The sequence below is a fragment of the Aythya fuligula genome, chromosome 2 (assembly GCF_009819795.1).
Source record: "Aythya fuligula isolate bAytFul2 chromosome 2, bAytFul2.pri, whole genome shotgun sequence".
Lineage (NCBI taxonomy): Eukaryota > Metazoa > Chordata > Aves > Anseriformes > Anatidae > Aythya > Aythya fuligula.
The window spans coordinates 47,486,702-47,508,844 of NC_045560.1; the positions used below are offsets into that span (position 1 = coordinate 47,486,702).

The following is a 22,143-nucleotide window of genomic DNA, read 5'->3' on the forward strand; positions in this document are numbered from 1 at the left end:
AATATTCCTACATTATTATATTTCTCCTTCAACTTCAAAGAGCAATTTGGTCCACATTTAGGATCATGGGACTATTTGCATGGCTAAGATCGACTGGATACTATTCTCAAGTGCCCAGCAACATAGGAATTGGGAATTGGCAAGGAGGTGAACCTTTCAGGTACTTGTGCATATTTTATGCCACAGATTCATCAGTGTGCTGGAACATGTTAGACTCCCCCATGCTTCAGATAGTTTGACAGGTATCCACCAACTATTTTTTATCTTTCTTCCATGTCATACCAGCTCACATCATGCCTTTATGTTCATAATTGTATTTCTTGCTGAGCCTTTTATACACACTCCCAGCAGTATACTAGTGTACTCTGGTTGATACCTCTGGACCTATTTTGTTGCCCCTACTTTGTGTCTCTGTTTTTATACACAGAAATATCTCTACTTGTGATTGTGATTTATAAAAGGTTTGCCCAGACTTTAGCTACAGAGCCTCACTGGGATGCATCATGATGCTCACTAGGGTCTGCATGGTCTTTCTTCTAAGAAGCTTTAAAGTGCCATTATCATATGAATTCACACAATATTTTTGCTTTCAGTCTTCCAAATATTTTTTTATTTCCTGGAGTTTTTACTCCAAGAAACAATGATTTTCAGCTCAAGGTAAAAAAATCAGTTCCAGAGTAGAGAGAGGTACTAGGTAGGTAATATATGTTGTGGACTACAGGCTTAGAGGTTCAGGTTCATACCACCAGAGAATTCATTGTTGCTTTGAAACAATAGCTGAGCTTACACTTGTGAATTTTTATCTAAGTAAAAGTTAATTCTAGTTTACTTTAAGAACAAAGGATAAATTTACTCCCTCTTACTCCCTCAAAGCCTATATGGGTGGGAGATAAAAATTCTTCCAAGTACACATCAACAGCAGCTAGTAGAAGAAATATTCCGGTCAATTTAAGTCAATCTGATTCTTCATTTGCAGAATACCCACAATAAATTCCAAGCTGGTGATTTTAAATTTCCAAATAACAGAGAAAAGATTGTTTCACCATTGCTTAATAAATAAATAAATAAATCCTCAGAATACATTTTCTATAGTTGGCTTGAACACAGCTATTCAGAGCTGGCTATGTAAGGACCATGGCCATTTAAAGCTCTCGCTATTCCTAGACACCACCACCAAGTCCTTTATTTATGTCACTCACTTTCTCTCTCAAAACAGATGACCTTCAACATGTGTTGTATGCTTGTTTTGTTTTAGCAGCTGCAATGCCCGGGCCACCAGGTCCTCCTGGAGAGCCAGGGCCACCTGTAAGCAGGAATCTGGTAAGACAACAAAAAATGGAAGTTTGCCATAGCAACCTTGTTTCAAATTTTTTCATGGTCATTGGTAGTAGTAACAGAAGACAGAAGGCTTAGTCCTGCCTTTTTAATTATTAGAATCTTTTCTTGTTTACTAAACCTCATCATGTTTTAGAATGGAATCCGTGAAGCTGGGAAAAGTGATGAGAGAAGTCTGTCCATTTCCTTGTTAGTAACAGTCCATTCAAGCAAATGCAAGTATTGATGGGATGTTAAAGAAAAGGAAAGGTGTACATATTCCATACCCACAGCAACAGTTCTGAAAGAACTGCAACTTAACTTGCAAAGAGACTGGAATAACCTCTGAATGACCAGTTTCTATAAAAAAAAAAAAAAAAAAAAAAAAAAAAAAAAAAAAAAAAACACCTTCACACTAGACTAAAACATACTCATTTAGGTCACTTGATTCTAAGATGAAAACTGTAACAAATCTAAAATTTATTCTGCTAAATAATACATTTAAACTGAATTGTTTCCTTTTCTTATTCAGTCTTTCTTCAACAGCTGACATTTTTGAAAATTAAGTATTTTGCTTTTTATCTCTTAATTTTAAAAAGGTTATGAAAATAGTTTCATTCTAAGATACTGTCTACTAATCCTGCTACAAGGTTTCAGCTCAGCTAAAATGTATTATTACCACATCTGAATTCAACACATAGTTAGTGCCGTTTCTCACTCAGATGCCTGATTTGAAGTGAAAATCCATGAAACCCATAGAATAAGTATCTGAATAGATCACATTAACAAGACCAAAATAAAATAAAATAAAATAAAATAAAATAAAATAGAGAGACACAAATGGATCTAGAATTGTGTGTGGTATTTCTAAGGCATAGCCAACCTTATCAAGTCTCTTCTGTATTCTGCCATTTCAATCCTGTATGCTAAATGTTAGAGACACAATCATCTCACTCTCTGAAAAATTAACAATTGGTGTAGTTCTATTAAAACCAACAGAGTAATGATTCTGTAATGCCAAAATATGTCTTTTTATTGACGTTTTTTGTATGGAATGACATAAAACTGATTTTATGAGCATTTCCCAAGCAAGAAGTCTTGACATTTATGTGTTTAAATTAAACTTAAATTTAACTTGCAAAGTGTTTTGTGTGTTTGATGAAGCATGATTTGTTTTGCTACTTGACAGATTACAACATTCCAAAACATTGCGGGTATGTTGGAAAAGGTTCATTTCGTAGCAGAAGGTACACTAATCTATCTGAGTGAAACCAGTGAGGTTTTTATCCGTGTTCGGAATGGATGGAGAAAATTGCAGGTATGATTGCACTACATCCTAATACCTTTGAGCTCTCTTACTCAAAATGGAATCATTGTGATGAGAATCATTGAGAAGTATGGGTGCAAAGATACTTTTTTTTTCTTTTCTTTTTTTAGCTCATAAGCTCCTACTGATATGATTTTGTTTGCTTCTCTTTTTGTGTTCTTTCAGCTTGGTGAGCTAATTCCCATCCCTGATGACAGCCTTCCTCCTCCAGCCATATCAAGCCATGTAAGTACAAAATACTGGACTGTGAAAAACTGAGTCTAAATGTGCAAAAAGAGAAGATACACTTGGCAGAAGTTGCAGGCAGGTCCCTGCACAACATGATTTTCTGCTGAGACTTGTCAGTTCAAAGTAAGTATCCTGCCACTGCATAACCTTGCAAAGTAGTTCATGCTGTCCAGCCATTAATCTTTTCCATTATAGTTCGAGATTTCAAACATGACAAAGATGAAACAACCTCCACAAAACACAGGACAAAGCAGACTGCCCACTAAAAAGAAATCAGTATTCTGTTTCATAACACTTCTGTCAAGAAAACTCTTAAAAGTGTCTCTGAAAAGCAGGTTTTCTTTAAAAGTTTATAGTGCTTTATTTATGCTGTATCATCATCACCTGCATATAGTTTATCCCACATTGGGATAAGTGGGTTACTGAGGTCTCTTCTAAAATCTCACATGTTAATTTATACCTGACTTCATTTTGCAGATTATTGTCTAAATTTGCATGTGAACATGCTGCCTGTCCCAAAAAATCATATGAGGATGAAACCCAGGAAATGGCAAAGGGGATAGAGAAGTCTTGTTGATGACTGGTCAATTGATCTTACTGATAATGAAAGGGCAAGGGAGTGCTATGAAGGCTCATGAGGAGGAAAGTGGCTGGGAAAATAAAAGTAGTTGGAATAGGTCAGACAGAAATGCACTTAGCACACTAGGAAGATCTCTAGACCTCGTTTTGTAAGAAATTTTCTGCAACCTCCAGCTGACACCACATCATTTTCCCAACTGCTACATTCACTGGCTCATTACTCATATTTTCCATGACCATAGAAGAAAATTTAGCTGTTCATGAGAGAGCTATTGAAGCTCATCAACCCTTTGGTCTCTACATGTCACTTGTTTAGGAGAGGGAATTACTAAGACCTTAAGAAATCTCCCCAGCCACTAAACTTTCTATTTCCACATTCTTCCTGTCCTTTCAATGTTATTTTTCCTGAAGTGGTCTTCTGCTTCTACCAAGAGCAGGCCACTTCCATATGGGACTGCAGGTGCATACTGGTGCTGACACCAGGTAGGGTACTGCAGAATGGTAACACTTGGGTCTAGCAAAGCAACTTGGCCAGGACAGTATTCAAACACATATTTATGTGACAAACTAAATTGAAGGTACATACATGTAGGTAAAGTATTGTGGCCACATGGTTCGGGTTTATTTTTCTGATGCAATATAGTTTCAGATTCTCCAACATTCAATGTCTACTTTATGTACAATATTATGGAATGTTTAAAATTCTGGTCTAACTAACATATTTAACAAACATATCTGCATGTGTTAAAATAACAGGGATTTCAGTCTCTTCCGGCACCAAGTCCAATATCAAATATGAACAATGGAAAGCCAGTAGTAAGTATGAGATCTGTATTGCAATGCATTTTGAAATATTCCAATTTTCATGTTGAGGGAAATGTGTAATATTTTCTCTTCAAATTAACAGCTTTTGCTTTAGAAATTTACAAATATTTTTTTAACTAGTTTAGACATCACAGAGAAAATAATAAATGGTTTTCTCCAGGACTATTTTAGTCTCCCTAGCCCCTTTCATATCTTAGAAAAGAAATAATGAACAAACAAAACAAAAACTGATTCTATGTTAGGAATACCTCTTAACTTAGGGATTGTGCCCAAAAATCTGCAATACAGTAATTTTTAAGCTATAATTGTGTTACAATTAAATCACTAAAATATTAGTTAGAACCTTTTCTATCTTCATGATGCTGCTTGTTTTTAAACAGACACTTTAGAATATAAGCCTTCATTTGAAGTACTTTAAAATATTTATTAAAATTTATTTATTTATTTATTTATTATCAAATTTATTATAATATTTATTAAATATATTAAAATACATTAAAATAAATTAAAGTATTTATTAAGATATATTAAAAATTAATGTTTAGACAAGGAAAGCAAAATAATGGAGTTACATGAAAAAATAAAGAAGTGGAAGAGTTCTTGCATACTGTTTGACTCAAGTATGCTAGTTCTTGTATTTGGTAACATTGAATTTTCAAATGGTATATGTCACCTCTTACTACTTATTTCCATGTCTGTAAGATTTCAGATTATGTTTGTTAACTTTTTGAGACTGTTGTTTTAAGATACTAGCTACTTCAAAAAGTTTTTAAAGAGTATATAATTCATGTTTTCCTGACTGTTAAAGAAATACATGTATATTACAGGGCTGCATAGATTTAAGGAATGTAATATTATTATTATGGCAAATAAACTTAATACCAAGAATGGAAGGTACTAGGTCTTGTGCTGGCAGGGGATAGGTGGTAGTTGTTTTCAATACGTCTTCTCATGTTATATACTTTAAAAAAAAATGGCTTTTCTTCTTTCTTTCTCCAGCTGCATCTGGTGGCTTTAAACTTGCCATTTTCTGGTGACATGAGAGCAGATTTTCAGTGTTTTCAACAGGCCCAGCTAGCAGGTTTGACAGCTACTTATAGAGCCTTCCTCTCATCACATTTGCAAGATCTGGCCACAGTTGTCAGAAAAACAGACCGATACAACTTACCAATAGTCAATCTTAAGGTAAGAGTGAGTGCTTAGTATTTGTTATATTAGGATAAGCTGTAGGTGCTCCAAAATCTTAGAAAATACCAAAAGCTTAAAAGTTCAACACAAAGTACATTTATAAAGAAGTTTTCCTTCATATTTTGGAATCAGGTTACAGGAGGAAAAAGGTAGTGATAAAGCAGAAAGTTAAAGACTCACATTTCCTTTCCTTTTTAAGGTGTTACTCCTTTCAGTATCAAATTGGGCATTCAGTATTCCAATTAGGCATTGGAATAGACTGCTCAGGGAAGTGGTGGAGTCATCATCCCTGGAGGTCTTTAAAAGACGTTTAGATGTTGAACTTAGCGATATGGTTTAGTGGAGGACTTGCTAGTGTTAGGTCAGAGGTTGGACTCTATGATCTTGAGGTCTCTTCAAACCTAGACAATTCTGTGATTCTGTGATTCTGTAAAAGAGGTTTAGATTCGATATAAGGAAGAAATTCTTTGTTATGAGGGTGGTGAGGCACAGGAACAGGGTGCTGAGAGAAATTATGGATGCTCTATCCCTTGAAGCATTCAAGGCCAGATTCAGTGGGCCCTTGAAAAACCTGATCTAGTGGAAGGTGTCTCTGCCCATCTCAGGACTGTTGGAACTAGATCATCTTTATCAGTCTCTTCGAACCCAGACCATTCTATGACTGTATAGTTTCTATGATCAAGTTGAATGTTTGGAGTGACAATAGAGCAGAGATGCAACTATGAGGCAAAGGTGAGAGAGCTATTTGCAGAGAGATGATATCTGGATTCATTCAGGAGCATCGTGAAGAATCTAAGATGTGAAAGCTGGAATCACAAGTTTTCTTAAATCAAGATAAGATTTTAGATTTACTGAGAAGTTTATAAAAGTCAGTTATGACATATTATTTTGTTTGTAAAAATGGCTTTGAAAATTTAACAGGGAGAAATGCTTTTCCACAACTGGGAATCTATATTTAAAGGAAATGGTGGAGAATTCAACATTAATGTTCCAATATACTCCTTTGATGGGAGAAATGTCATGACAGACCCATCCTGGTGAGTTTACATTATCATTTTTAGTTTTACATGGCATTTATTTTTGTCAGATAGTACAAGTGGCAATATCTTGGGCTATTAGAAATATGATAAAAATTTCTCTATTTTCTTATGCTGTCTTCTTTTCCATTTCAGATAGTCTACAACTGAGATATCAGGCTCTGTTTTCCTTTTCTTCCTTTGCTTTCTATCTTCATCTTTTCCCACATGCTGTTTGCTTCAAGGCAAGAGAGCAACAAAAAATAGTCATATGGTATGAACAGAGCAAAGTCACCATATAGGCATGCAGCTGAATGAAAAATAGACTTTTTCAGAAAATAACCTGTTAGCATTACTTTTCAGGCCTCAAAAAGTAATATGGCATGGTTCAACGGCGAATGGGATCCGAATGGTTAGCAACTACTGTGAAGCCTGGCACACAAGTGATTTGGCAGCTATGGGACAAGCATCACCACTGAAGAAGGGAAAACTTCTCGATCAGAAAGCATATAGCTGTAGCAATCAGTTTATTGTTCTCTGTATTGAAAACAGTTTTGTATCTGATCCCCAAGGAAAATAATTCACCTGTTGCACATAGTATTCCATCTCATGACAGAAAAAGCCGACACTGAACTTTTATTTGTACCGATGTAAATATTTTATTTTTTGCAATTGCACCTTTCAGGAAAAAATAGCCAAAGAAAATGTACCTCAACATAAGCCATATTCCAGTTGGGTGAAATATCCCATGTCACATGAGGCTGACTTAAACCCTTCTTTCCACTTGAACCCCACATGGTTCAAGGTCTGCCAACACTTAACTCACAACCCCTTTCCTTTCTGTCTGAAGATCAGTGAAAGTCTAGTGTGGTCTACAGGAAAGATTCAGTAGCTTATCTTAGAAGCAATAAGGCTCAGCAAGGCTGATGCTTCTTCATAGTTGAGAAGCTGCATGTTCTTTTTACTTGCATAGGTTTTTGAACACTCAAGGCACTATTTAAATATATGTCTATATACATGCTGTCCCTGAGTAAATAAGGGGATGCTGTTAAAACTTACAGGGATGGAATTGACAAAAAATTTTAAGAACAAAGGTGCTCACCTTTCAGTCTCCGCGGAAGCTAAGTACCTACCTCCCATAAGCTTTTACAGATTTCACCCTGGTTCTTATACATGAGTTTAGCAGCCTGACTGCTTACTTCCACTATTTGCAGATTCTAGGTGTACGGCTTTATGCAGAACTGAATCTCACCTAGACAAAATCTGGTCCTTATTTTGGTGCTATCGTTATCAGGAAATCTGGAACAATATTAATAGAAAACATCCTGTTTTAACTGGCAGAACTTTGCAAAGTATATGCAGACAAACAAGCCATCCGACCGTTATTTATTTTATTGCATGTTAGAGGAAGTCATTTCCTGTTGTGGCAAGCATTGCTGAATGAAAAATGTCTGTCATCGTTTCTTTACAATAGGTTCTAGATATTGTTATCTCACTAAGTTACATGTAAAAGTGATTTTCCTTTTTGTGAATTTACCCTTCTGGCATTCACATAATGAAGGAATCGTTAATACATAATCACAGCAGCAATGATGGAAATGACCTGTAAATGCTAATGTTCTTGACAAACAGTATCACCTTAATATCTTAAGTCTTTTGCCTACATATTTGTCTACTGCATACTTTAAAAAAGATATTTTGTCGTATTTTTTCTGGTGGTAACTATGGAATTCAAGAGCCATGTTATCATTTTAAAAAAATCTTATCTAAATTCTGTGTTTTAAGTACATAATACTCTTATTTGTCAGCAAATTAATAAGTTACTAGATAACTACTTTCAAAAGACAAGAGCAAGCCAAATCACATTTATTATACTAAACTGATTTAATTATTACATAATAATGTGAAATCCAACTTTATTTTTTCAATTATTATAAAAGCATATTTCCCAGGGTCAGCTGAATTGTATCTTCTTTTTTTCTCGGAAAAGCCACAACTCCATCATTACAACATGTTAATGAGGCAAAAACAGCCTCTATATTGCATTTTAAATGTATGCATAACAATTCACTGCACTCATTTTTAGTACATCCATTTCCCTAAAATGTTGAGCACTTGTGAAATGCTGTATTCCATTAATTTGCACAGCTGGAAGAGTTGTATATGTATGGTGGGGTTTCACTCTGAGACACAGAAGCTTCAAGGGGGAAAATATTTTTTTTTATGTACTTCCAGCAGGAGCCACCTAGCTTTAAACCTATGTTTATGCTTGCAGCCAGTAATTACAGTCAATTCTTACTCTTCCACTCCTGAGCTAGAGCCATCAGTCACAGGGAGTTGGGTATTTCCTTGCCTAGAACTGCAATGACAAGTTGGGGATAAGAGATGGGATCAAAACCAAGCGCTCAAAGGGGGAGGGGAGAAGTCAGAAAAACATAGTTTTTAGGAGATAGGGCACAAATATTAAGTCAGGCCCAGCAGTAATGTGTGCAGAATTACATTTGTGCCAATCATTTCACAGGACTAACTTCTCTTTGTATTCTGGATAGCTGTTAGAGCTTAGAAGGAAACTGAAATAGTTAAACACGATCAATGATACATTAGAGAAATCTTAACATTTGCTTCCCAACTTTAACATTAATTCACATGCTACAGGAATTTATTGTACACCCTTCATCTTAATACAGAGCATAAACAGTGCGTCATCTTGGCTGTTCCACTGCTGAGTACACTCACTGTGCTCATACACCTGCCAGGGAACTAGCTGAGCTGAGACCAACAGGAGAGACCTGTTAGAAAACTGAGGTTTCCCTTGGAGAAAACAAAAACAAAAAACACCGTCGTCATAACCAGAGCCAAAGGTGCTCTTTATATTCCTTGGTATAACTGCAGAGAAACAGTAATGTTTATCAAGGATATGACAGAGACAAGTTTGGCCCAGTACTTAAAAATAAATTAGCTCTCCCTATCGAAGCTGAATACTTTTGAAGTTCAACACAAAAATCAGGTGCACTTCAGGAAGAAGATTTGTTAATTCCAGTAAGTAACTGCATTTAAAACAAATGAATCAATCACAAAGAGTAACACTGCAGCACAGCTGAAAAGAATAACTATACTAGTGAGAAGAGTAACTATACTCTGTGAGAAGAGTCCAGAAGCTGCCCCATGGCAGATCAAAGCTAATTTCAGCCTGCTCCAAAGGGACCCACTACTGGCCAGAGCTGAGCCAATAAGCGACATGGGTCATGCCTCTGGAATTTAAGAAAGGAAAAAAACTGCTGTGCAACTGCTGTTGCTGGGAGAGAGAGGAGTGAGAAGCAGCTCTGCAGCCCCCAAGGTCAGAGCAGCAGGAGGGCAGGAGGTGCTCCAAGCACACAGCAGCAGTTCCCCTGCAGCCTGTGCAGGGAGAGGCCCCTGGTGGAGCAGGCTGTCCCCCTGCAGCCCATGGGACCCACATGGAGCAGATCTCCACGCTGTAGCCCCCCCATGGGTGGAGGAGCCCCCGGTGGAGCAGGTGGATGTGGCCCGGAGGAGGCTGCGGCCCATGGAGAGCCCCCGCAGAAGCAGGCCCCGGGCCGGAGCTGCAGCCCGTGGAGAGGAGCCCACGCAGGAGCAGGGGTCTGGGGGGAGCTGCCGCCCACCCGCGGGGGACCCGTGCTAGAGCAGTTTGCACCTCAGTGTACAGTGTAACAGCTTCAGATTCTACAGTCAGCAAGTCTTCTGCATGACATTTTATGAGTCTAGAGTTCCCAGAATCATCCCACCACCCTCTCAATCTTCCTGATACCTTGAGATATGAGAATGCATCCCTTGATCCTATACCATATTAGGGTGGGATGAGTGGTGTGTGTGAACTCATGAGTTTTCTAAGTTCTCATTGTGATGCTGACCACAGCCAAGCCCCTTTTGCAATTACCAAAAGCTGTATTAGATTTTTTGTTACAGATGAATTGGTAATTGTTCATCAACTCCATCAAAACTCAGCAGTAATTTCCAATTTGTTGATCATATTATTTTAAAATTGTTATTTCCTTCCAAGAAGATATTGACCTGTGGGCTCTGAATCTTCATGAGTTCCTAGGGCTTGTGAAGTCTCTGTGGTCCATCTGCCAACAGGCTGCTTTGGAAACACGGCCTTCAGCACATTTTCATTTGTCTTGCATTGCCATTAGTTCCACCTAGATAGTAAGAACCTGGTTCACTCACAGCAACTTAGATCTGCTCAAGTTGCACATGGATGAATAGAACACGCAGCAGTGTGTTTAGATGCCTATGCCTCCATTTTCAGAAGGCAAGAAGCAGGTATCTCTGCTTGTGCCATGATACTTTTCCATTTGGGTAGGAAAGTACCTGGATAATGTATAGAGGTAATTGTCACCAAAGTGACAATTGAATGGATTTGTAGATGAGGCCTCTCCTACAGAAAGGCCTCTGCTCTTACAAAAAAAAGGTTGGGGGAGAGAAGCTAGAGAAATTAGTTGCACCAAACTCAGTTACTTTCTAATATCCACATTTTTTCCTGGGGAGGGGGGGAAGAAGGGGGGGTGGAAAGAAACCTAACTATTGATGATATAACAGAAGACACTTCAAGGCTTAGGTACATATCAGCATTTCAAACTCCTGCTCTCAACTGAGTGTCACATAACAACAGATAAGCTATTCATTCTGTCAAAGGCACTGAGTCACGGGATCTCTCTTACAAAAAAATGATTGCTCACCACCAGAAGAAAGGGTAGGGAATACTGATGAGCAGCCTAGAGAACAGATCAAAATAGTCACTTAGAGCTAGCTGTATCTTCTTTTACAGGTACAATCACTAGGACATACGGTGGGAAGGAAGAAGGGTAAGGCGAGTCAAAAATATTGGAGAAGAGGAAGAAAAAAGCACTGAAGTTGTAGTGAACTCTGTAAATGAGAATTTAGAAGAAAATCCTGTGTAGGATCCATTACAGAAACTCTGTAGGTAGTAAGTGGGCTAGTCTACAGGTTGGAGCTACAGAATGGACACTGAACTCAGATGAGATGTTAGCGAAAAGCAACCCATTTAAATCTAACAGAGGTTAAACACAGTGATGAAAAGGATTTAATGTAGCCACATCCAAACGTAATGATCCTCTATTGCCCCCTCAGCCACTGGTAAATATCCATAGGCAGCTATGCTTCCACTGACACTTTAGGCATTTAAAGAGCAAAAATCTCTTTCTGTGGCGGGAAGAATCCACAGACATGGAAATAACTGCAATAGGAAGGACTGAAAGTATCAAGTAAAACATCCACAGTCTTGCAAGTAAGATCTGTAAGCACAAATCCCTTGGGCATTGAAAGTACATTTCCCATATTAACCACTAGTAAAATGAGTCCAAAAGGTACCAGCTTTAAGGTATACTTTTGCATAAAAGCTTTGGTTCTACATAGGAACTAAACTATGTGAAGAAAGTCAAAAAGTTTAGGCAACCCTTGGTGCCCTGACCACAACTTTCTGTTCAGTTTATTTTTAGGTTGATGTCTCTGTACTGTGTGCAGCTGTAAACACCCAACAGTAAAAAAAAAAAAAAAAAAAAAAAAAAAGTTACTTCTGAACTAGTGAAGCCTGTTTTAATCAAAGGGAGGTAAAGATAAGAAGTAGAGCAGCAACTTACTGGTATCAAAAATCACAACCCTCTGGAACAGTTAGTCCTAGCTCATATGCAAGAGAAGACTAAATCTGTTTTAGCCCCAAGTAAAACACAGAATACAAGAAAAATACAAGAGCAGACATACTTATGCAGACTTCGTATGCATAGGACAAAGCTGTAATAGCACAGACCAGGACAGAAATCTGCAGAAATTAAAATATGCCTCTAAAGGTTTTGGTTGCAATGTTCAAATGTACACTGCACTTAAGACCAAAGTAGTTTATGGTTGTTTTATTTTCACAACTCTTCATCTTCCTTATTTTGTAAACAGGAAAGCAATGTCCAGAGCACAAACTAAGATTATTTATTAAGGCTAAGACTGCCTGGAGAACCCTAGCTTCCTCTGTTACAAATGCTGCAGTGGCTAAGGCATGGTGTGTCCAAAGAGAAAGGATGGTCTCATGTTTGTGGTAATAGAATACACATTTGCCCATTAACGTTCACAACAAATCTATTTTCTGCTTCAGGATATACATTTTTTTATACTCTTTGTTATTTTCTGCTCACATTATTTGCCTTTCCTTTCAGTATTAATAAGCCAAGACACCTGTCTTATACAGAACTCCAATTTGGCAGAAATAGGTTCCTCACAACTGTACTGAGAAATTGTGTGTAATGGAATGGGATTGATCGTTTTTTTACATTTTCCTTCTTGCAATCACAAACATTTGAACCTAACCTATTCAGAGATGAGTGGAAGTAACTGGCATGAAAAAGGCTGGTGATTTGTATACTGTGCCACCAAGATAGCACACTGTTAACTTTGCTGGAGGAATGCAGAATTATTTGTGAATGGAGGATGTTTGATGTCCAGATTCTGGCATCTACGCTAGTAGCAAAAAGAGTTCTTTACAGCAAGGACTGCTGAGTACATTGATTTGTCATCACTAGTTCAGTAGTAAGCACCCAGGCTCAGGGTTCTACTCACAGCCATGCTTAAAGTGGCATAACACAATTTCACAATCCTGTGGAATACCAAAAGGGATCTGTGAACTGTACAGAAATATCAACAGAAACAAGCACCAGAGGGTAAGACTGGAATCTCATATCTCTTGGCTCCTGCTTTAAAAGATATATGAAAAAGCCCTTTCCCTTCAAATGTATCAGAAATATTTTACCAGATGTAAGCAAACAAATAGCTGAGTGCCAGGTGACCTTTATGATGCTTACTACTCTGTGACTGTGCTGTGCTGTTGCAGTGCTGAATTTTTAAAGTGAAAACAGAAATGGATTATGACTTCAAGAAAAAATTGGAGCTTTATTAGTAGACAAAATTAGAGGTGTGAGTCAACTGTTATCCTTATGCACTAAGAAATTCTGTAAAGTTTTTAGACAATATTCCTCTGAGGTTAAATACCAGCAGAAATAAAAAATGACAAGAAATGAATACCAGCAGTACTCTATGAGGACTTCTCATCAAAAAGACCTTTTTCTCCCTGGCTTGAGCTTATTTATTTAATTGCGAGGTGTAAAAGCCACCTACTTTCAAGGATATTTGTTGTGGGTATTACCTGAGGATCTTTACCTCAGGACATTACCTGAGGACAAGCAATTGAGGTTGCCACTGCTAGAGAAAAGATATGAAGGACACCATCACTCCAGGTCACAAGCAGTTACGAGCTCTGAAGAATGAGAGTGGATGGGGAGTAAATAGCAAGACGTGATGTGCTGTAGCAAAAATGACATACATTATTGCCTTAATATTACTATCAACTCCATACAAGAAGTAGAGCTCAAGCAGGTAAAAGCTGTGCTTTTACCAAAAAAAAAAAAAAAAAAAAAAAAGTATCCTTTCTTAATTAAAGGCAAGCTACTATAATGTATCTATCCTTCACTGGAGAGTCACTGGTGAGATAATCATGTAATTTCAGGGTTGCTACAGCAACATAAAGCCTTTGGATAGATCATGACATACAGTCCAAAGCCATTTCCAGACCTCATGTCAGCCTCTTTACTTCTGGCTACCCACCCCCAGTCTAACCAGTCTTCTTAGTCACTTCTGTGTTTAGTAACATGCCTCAGACTACATATTTCCTCACTGCTTTTAGCATAAATTAGACCACTCTTTTGTGAGTGCAGCCCCAGGGCAGGTACTGCGGGCTGTGGCTTAACCACTGTGGTGGCAGTGGGCCTGATGGCGGTGCTGGCCCCCACAGTGATGGGCCTGGTCCTCATGATGTTGGGCCTGGACACAGCTTGTGGCCCCATGGCGTCCTGTCTCCAAGAAGGTGCCCTCACAGAGAGGCCCCCGCCAGGATCCTGGCCCAAGGGCTCCAAGGCATCTTCCTGTAACACAAGTCCTGTGAGGAGCAGATGAGGGAACTGGGGTTGTTTAGTCTGGAGAAGAGGAGGCTCAGGGAAGACCTCATTGCTCTCTGAAACTACCTGAAAGGAAGGTGTGGGGAGCTGCATGTTGGCCTCTTCTTGCAGGTGACTAGTGATAGGACTAGAGGGAATGGCCTCAAGTTGCACCAGGGGAGGTTTAGGTTGGAAATGAGGAGACATTTCTTCTCAGAAAGAGCAGTCAGGCATTGGAACATGTTGCCCAGGGGGGTGGTGTAGTCCCCGTCCCCGGGGATGTTCAAGGAAAGGCTCAACCTGGTGCATAGGTACATGGTTTAGCGGGTGATATTGGTAATAGGGTGATGGTTGGGCCAGATGATCTTTGACGTCTTTTCCAGCCTTAATGATTCTATGAGACTTACAGTCGACACTGCTCTCTGTGAATATACCATACCTGATTTCAAATTAAGCTGGACATTGTAAGTGTAGGAAACAAAGTTCGAGGGGTTTAATAGCAGCACCATTAAAACTGCCATCACTGCAATCTGCTTAAGTGCAAACTAAGAACTTACAACACTGCGATATACTTGCAAACCTACTAGCTCTAGGATAACTAGCGTAAGCTGTAGGGACCAAGCAACTGTATACTGAAGCAGTATGAAGCAGTGCCACCTGATTCATAATTCTGAGATACCGATCTGTCATGTTTCACAGACAGTGAATTAAAAGGAAAATTTTAAGACATATGACACCCTTTAACTGACCTCCTGATAATGGGGATAATGAACTGGGTTTGCTTACCTAAGATCTCACTGTATTTAGTTTTGGAGGGACAGATGAGGTAAACCTGGCAATATCTGTAAAGGTTAGATATGTAAAAATTCTGGGTATTCTATAAAGCAGTGACAAAATAATAATAATAATAATAATAATCTGCTGCTTGCCTCTGATTTAGCAGCATCACAGTCTTTTGCTAAAGTTTCTGATTTGTGAGCTTACAGAAACGGGAAGCAAATAAGTACTTTCATTCTTTCTGTGCTAATTTGAGTAAAATTGCTTGAGAAAATAAAGGATCTGGTTTTCTTTGTTGTGTTGGGGGCTTTTTTTGGCTTTTTTGATGGAAAACAGCTTATTCTGTTGACTTGGAAAATATTACATGTTCAGTATTTTTCCTCTTACTGACCATAACTTGTAAATGTCACAATGCACCAAACAGTTTAAAAAAAAAAAAAAAAAAAAAAAAAAATTCAACTAATTAAATGAAGGGAAAACTTTAAAAACTGCAAATGAAGTTTTGCAACATCTTATTTCCTCTTGCGTTACCACTAACCATACATATTTTCGTGTTGAAACACAGATTAACTAGAAATTTTTGTTAGCCTGATACAGTACTTCTTATCCTAAAAGACTGACAGAGCTGTTGGTACCACGTTTCTGTTAGACCACATAGTAGCATAACCACAGCTGTTAGCTGTTAGATAGCGGTCGCTGTTAGTACCACATTTCCATACACTTTTGCTTCAAAAACTGAACAATTTTTATTAGTGCCCATTTGCTTAAGTAAATCTACTTATGAGTATTCATATATTTGATCTTAGTCAAAAGCTAATCCATAGAACAACTTGTTCTGCATAATTTCCTGTCATCACTTGTCCCTTTTCAAAACTGGTTACATGTTAATGCTTTATGTAGCTCCTCAGCATGTGTTTTTCTTGCATTACAGAGTGCTGTTTGAACCTTCCATACATGCTCAAGTATTTGCTTTCTTTCCGGAAGGTGGAAAGTAAAAGACTATTCAAAACCCGTCCATAATTCTTGCAAGAAATAATAAATTCTTGCAAGAAATAAGACTATGTAGAGATCAAATGTTCCACTCTCTGTCCCTCTGGGTCCTGCATATTTTACACAATATGTCTAAAGGCCACCATGTTCTAGTAGAGGTATGAAACAAACCCATGTTTAAACTGCGGATAATCCTGGTATAATAGCCTGCTTTAATGAACCTGTGAAACAACGTGGGAGCTGCAAACGGGGTCTAGAAAGGTTCAATCCTTATACTAATGCAGGTAGGCTCTACCCTATCTCATCCTCATGCAGGTAGGCTCTACCCTATGACCTTTTAGGCTACAGGAAGACAAATCCTTTGCTCCTGAATTGCAGGCGGGCTGCAGGGCTAGCATTACGAAGGCTGAGCTTCCTCTATACGGCTGCCAGCGGGTCTGTGAGCAAGCTGTCACAGTGCCCGTGCGTTACACCTACACCCGCGTGTGAGAGAAACGCATCAGAGGGAGCCGCGGGACGGGCTCTGCCTGCCTCCCCTAGCCCACGCCGCCACCCAGGCAGCTTCTAAAGACGAATTCCCCAGCTCCTGGGGCTGCTTCCCCTGTCTCAACAAGCCTCCTGCCGGAAGCCCTCTCGGGCGGACGAACGAAAGCGGATGCTCAGCGGCGAGGCTGCCTCCAGCCTCCAGCCGCCAGCCGCCAGCCCGCCCCTCAGCCCCGCCGCGGGGGTGGGACGGGGACGGGGCCGGGAGCGGGGGGGGGGGGGAGCGGCCAATCAGGCGGCGCCTCCGCGGCCGCGGCAGCAGCGGCAGGAGGGAGGCGAGGGGCGCGGCGGGGCGGGGTGGGGCGGGCTGAGGCGGTGCGGGGCCGCGCGCGCGCGCGCTCGGCGGGGCTGGCGTTGCGGGTTCGAGACCGGACCATGGCGCTACCGGCCCCTCGGCCGGGCTGGGCCCCGCTGCGCCTGGCGGCGGCCGCGCTGCTCTTCCCCGCGGCGGCCGGTGAGCGCCTGAGGGGAAAGATGGGGGAGATAAAGGTGGAAAGGAATGGGGCGAGGGGGATGGGGGGGGGAGCGAGCGGGGTCAGTGCGTGGTGCTGGAGGCACCACGGCGGGGTAGGAGAGCGGCGGCGGGCGGCTGCAGGTCCGCGGCGGTTCCTTTCAACAACATGGCGGAGGGGCTGGCTGGGGCGGAGGCGCCACCCCCCTGGTGTCCGAGCCCGGCAGGGCCCGCGGCCGGCTCGTCCCTTTGTCAGGCTGCCCTCAGCAGCCCCCTGCCGCCCCGCTGGTGCGCGCCGCCTGAACCCTCTCCAGCCCTGTCTGCGGTTTATTTTACAGCCGCCCCGCCAGGTAGGTACGCGGCTGTCGGTGTGCAGGCGGTAGGGTTGAGCCTCCCTTTATTCTTGGGGAAAAAACTTGTGGCTGCTCCCTGGGAGCGCTGGCGTCGACCCGGGGAAATCCCGCTATGTCTCCTCGCAGCGTGTCAAAGGGCGCTTGCAGGCAGCACAGCGGGGAGAGGAGGCGTGAGGCGGTGCTCAGAGCCTCCCCGGAGCGAGGGTAAGAGATCCCCCGGCTGCCATGTCGGGCGCTTTAACGCGCCACGTTGTAGCGTGTTTACAGTGTCTGCGGGGAAGCTGTGACGAGGGAGGTGGGCGAGCTTTCCCTCGCAGTCAGACAGCCGTGTTTGCCTTGCCAGGAGCGCACCATGAGGAAGTGAAGTCTGCAGCGAGCGTCGCGCAGTGAAGTGGCTTTGTTCTGCTGGCTTCTCTGTACCTGTGGCGTCTTGTGAGAGGGAGATGTTTGTTATACAAGTGTTACAGATGCCTGGTTCTAATCGCTGTAGGTTCCAGCTGCATCTCTAGCGAGAGGTTAATGACAGATGCACAAAATCTGACTTATAATGAATTCCAGTTCCTAAATTATTCCGCAGGTGGGTCGTATACTGCTTTGGGTTTTAAAGAGGAAACGGAGAAGCACCACAACTTATTCCAGCTATAAGACATCTGGGGTTTCACCGTGCTGTTTGCAGTTCACTTTAAGGTGGTACTTACACTGTAAAGAAAATACTGCTTAAAGCAAAACAACTAGCTAAACTAAAATACTCTATTGCTTGTCAGTCTTCTTACTGAAGGAGGTGGAGAATCTTTTGTTGTGGAAACAGTGAAGTAAGCCTAAGTTAACCATTGATTTTTCTTGTGTTCGTGAAAAGGCGTAGCAGGCTTTAATAATTTGAAGCTTTCTTACATACCGTATCCAATCTAGACATTGAGGGAAACTTTAACTTGATTTCAGCTTTGAAGCTTTCTTTTCCCTTTTAATGCTTCTAGTCAGTCAAGAATTCCCATTCAATCTCTTTCAGGAAAGAAAGGTCTGAAAGCTTTATGCGAAAACAAGGTAATAGATTTCTATGCAAAAGCTTAAGGTTGGAAGTAGAAGTGTTCTTTTGTGCGAGTATCTCTTTTTGTTTGTTTGTTTTAAGTGGGGCAGGAGGGGAAAGAAGTCCACCTTGTCCAGAGTAATAGGTGGGGATCTAGGGCTCATGATCCATAGCTCATAGACAAGTCCTCTCTTACTGGTAAAGGGATTAAATTGTCTGAATACTGTGCTATAAGTTGACAAAGACGTGTGACATATGATTTGTCTACAGTTACTTAGCATTCTTTGCAAAAGTTAGGCATTTTCTGATTGCAAAACAACATCAGAAGCAGCATGCTAGTTTAATGTGTGAATGAATCCTCTTGTGATATGTTTTGTATGAAAATCAGACATGTCATGAATCACAGTGGCTAGCTGACTTCCTGTCAAGCTCTACTTTTTAAGCCTACTACTCGCCCTAATTTGAAAGCAGTCGTGATTTATTTATTTTTTATTTTGTAACTGTGTAAGCCACAAATAGTCTTTAATCTTTTAAGAATTCAGGGGCATTACCTCTTGGAAACAATTGCATTCACACAACTAGTCCTTATCCCAAATAAGGATAGAAATCTGTTTTGCATACTGAAGTGTATTTAAACATATAAATTAAAGAGTTCTTTTTTTCATGAAGGTAGCAAGGGTAAAACAGATAAAGACCAAGGTTTTAAATTTTTTTTTTTTTTTTTTTTTTTAAGGATACTTTTCTATGAAAGTTACCCAAACCAATTTTTATTTACTTTCTTGTAAGAGACAAGAACACACCTATGAGTAGCTTTCTGGATGAGTTGCAAAAAAATACATGTATGTAGCACCATTTGCCACCTGCACTACAGAGGACATAGCATTGCTTCTTGGAAGCTGAGACTTTTCACAAGGCTTTATCATTACCTGCAAGATATAGATAGGGCCTCAAAGTATTTTGTCCGCTGTCTTGGGTGCATCATTTTGGCTGCCAAAATTGCTGTTTTCCTTTAAAGTTGTGCTTAACAAAAAAGGATTAAATGTATGTGAATGCTGCCCTGGAAACTGTTACCTTACAGTACTTAATTCTTTGCCTTTGTGCAAAGAATGGCTTAGTGAATGTCCTGAAATATCATGGTTAAAAATGTCATAGAGTATCTGGCATACTGTACTTAAACACTTCTGCATCTTGAGCTAGAAGAGTTCAGAGGTGAGTCAGGTGTGTTGTTTGAGGGGAATGTACAAACAACGCAGGAAGCTGACAGCGCCTCTATGTATTACATTTTTGCTTGTGGAAAAAAAAAAAATTGGACAAGGAAGAAACAGACAATAAATGCTAGAGCCCTGTTGGTCATCTCCCCAGGATCTCTCAGTGTCTCTTCCATATATCACAGCCTTGCTTCTTTCTCACCTCAAGCATTATGTCTTGTGGAACCAAAGTCCTGACTGTTCCTCTGGTGGTACTTTTCCCCCAGCTGTCACATGTATTTCCCATGGAAGAAGAGTTTTAATGTGTATCACAAGAGAAGGACCTGGAGCTTCTTGTTCAGCATAATACTGCTTTTGGGGCCTGGAATCGTTTGACTTTTGATTTGATTTACTTTAAAATGTTTACAACAAAGGTTTTGATAGAAGAATTAAAAATATAAAATAATATTGAGATGTGGTTTTGCTTTTGAGAAACACCCCCAGGATGTTTTTAACTGCTTCAATACCCTTTGTTAGCATCCCTTGAAAGATCTTTTTCAACATATGATTTACAGCCAAAAATTCTTTCATCAAAGGTAGTGTTCTATACTAAAACTGTCTGGATGAAATAGTGTTGCAGGATGTGAACAAATAGTATATAGTAATTCATAGGTTTTTGTGTTATTTTAAAAAAAAAAAAAAGTCTTTCTGTACTTTTGTTCATTTGGGAGCACAAGAAATATATTTAAAATATTGTTTCTGTAGATAACCTAAGAGTATAGACTGTTAAAAGCTAAGTGAATAGGCTGTACTTGATTCTATTCTGTTCACTTTTTGTATATAGTATTTATAACCGAGCTCTGGAGAACCAGCTTCTTGTCAAGCTGCATCTCATTTACGTTGCCAGCTTGTTATACCCTCGTTTAATGCCAGTGGTTGCATCCACACACTGTTGTAATTTTTTTAAAAGAAAAAGAAAGTGTTCTGTGCTAATTAAAACATGGACTAAAACTTAAATTTAACTTTTTTTTTCTTTTTGCTCCTCCTCAGGTTTAGTAGTTTTGAAGGAGCTTTTTGTGTTACAAACTTTACTGGAGGGAGAAAGGAAGCAGGGAGATGAGGGTTCAAAATGTATGGGAATTCATTATACCTGAAAGATATTACTAGCTCTGGAAGATTAGAGAATGACTGCTGTATTTTACAGCATGATCTTATCAACCAACGGTAGTTGAAAATACATGAATATTTAAGTGGGCTTGGAGAACTGACTGGGTTCTGTGTCTGTCTATTCTTAAATACAATGCTTCCCTGAAGAAAAAATGGAGATGAAGCAAAAACTTTCCTCCGAGACAATAGCAGTGTGATTGTTTTTTTCCTTGAGGTTGAAGTTGTAAGTGAAAACACTTGCTTATCAAAATGATTTAATTGCATGTTAGTAATTGGCTTCTCCTCCTCATCCCACTAGTGTTAAATCTCATCTATAACATATTCATATATTCATAGTCTTTGTTCTTTTATGCATAGGTAACTGGGAAGTGAGATATAGGCAAGAATATGCCAAGTCTCTTTCTTGTCCTCCTGCTAGCAGTTGTTAACTATGCCTGATTCAGTTTTCCTGTTAGTAAAATACAGGCATTTTACCATTACGCACTGTAGTTGTAAGGCATTAAGAATTGTAAATGGCAAAAGTAGAAAGGTGGCTGACATTTTTTTGATGTCTTTTATTAAAAAAAAAAAAAAAAAAAAAAAAAAGTGTGTCCACTAGAGAGCAGCAAAAAACTATAGTCCTAGAAGCTTGCCTGTTTGGCTGATTAGGCATTATTTTCCACTTTAAAATAAAGGGAGGGGGGAGTGTAGCTTCAGAAGGAAGTAGGGGTGTATTTGTGGAGAAAAACATTCAGTCGAGTGTGGACAGTGTACTGTCTTGATATGAGGCTAGAAGATAATTGCATCAAACTGGGACAAAAATATAAATTTTTCTATAAATTTGCACTCATTGAGAACTCCGTAGCAAAGGAACGGGGGGGAACAAAATAAGGAAGACACCAAATGCCTTATTTAGTATGAGTGACATTTGTGTATCTTTGCAATTCTGTATGATCAGGGTGATGAATAAGCTTAACAAGGTCTACTTAAACGTCACTTTTCAGTTCAGGTAACTTATTCTCTGTACCATGACTTAATGTACGTTAAAAAAAAATATTATGTCTCTTACTGTAGGCATTCAGATGCATGTGCAGTTATGGTGAGCCAAGGAGATGACTTAAATAGGAAAAAAAATGTCTTGGATGAAGCAAGTCAGATAAAGGCCTGCAAGAGTTAACCTGAAGAATAAATGTTTGTAATAACAGATTTCCTTCTCCAGGAA

The 22,143-nt window shown here is 39.8% G+C and overlaps 2 protein-coding genes across 2 annotated transcripts in view; both read left to right on the forward strand.

Annotated features, from left to right (window-relative positions):
* LOC116485808 (collagen alpha-1(XV) chain-like) overlaps positions 1 to 9,177 on the forward strand; it is a 113,330-nt gene extending 104,153 nt beyond the window's left edge. Inside the window, 7 exon segments of the mRNA XM_032181450.1 lie at positions 1,256 to 1,320; positions 2,504 to 2,632; positions 2,807 to 2,866; positions 4,205 to 4,264; positions 5,273 to 5,458; positions 6,383 to 6,498; positions 6,841 to 9,177. Of these exon segments, the coding sequence (XP_032037341.1) occupies positions 1,256 to 1,320; positions 2,504 to 2,632; positions 2,807 to 2,866; positions 4,205 to 4,264; positions 5,273 to 5,458; positions 6,383 to 6,498; positions 6,841 to 7,057 (833 nt within the window). The 3' untranslated portion in view covers positions 7,058 to 9,177.
* A 7,916-nt stretch (positions 9,178 to 17,093) lies between these two features.
* The window catches only part of TGFBR1 (transforming growth factor beta receptor 1), a 32,462-nt gene continuing 27,412 nt past the window's right edge, over positions 17,094 to 22,143 (forward strand). The window contains exon 1 of the mRNA XM_032181009.1: positions 17,094 to 17,214. Coding sequence (XP_032036900.1) covers positions 17,136 to 17,214 — 79 coding nt within the window. The 5' untranslated portion in view covers positions 17,094 to 17,135. The remainder of the gene's footprint in view (positions 17,215 to 22,143) is intronic.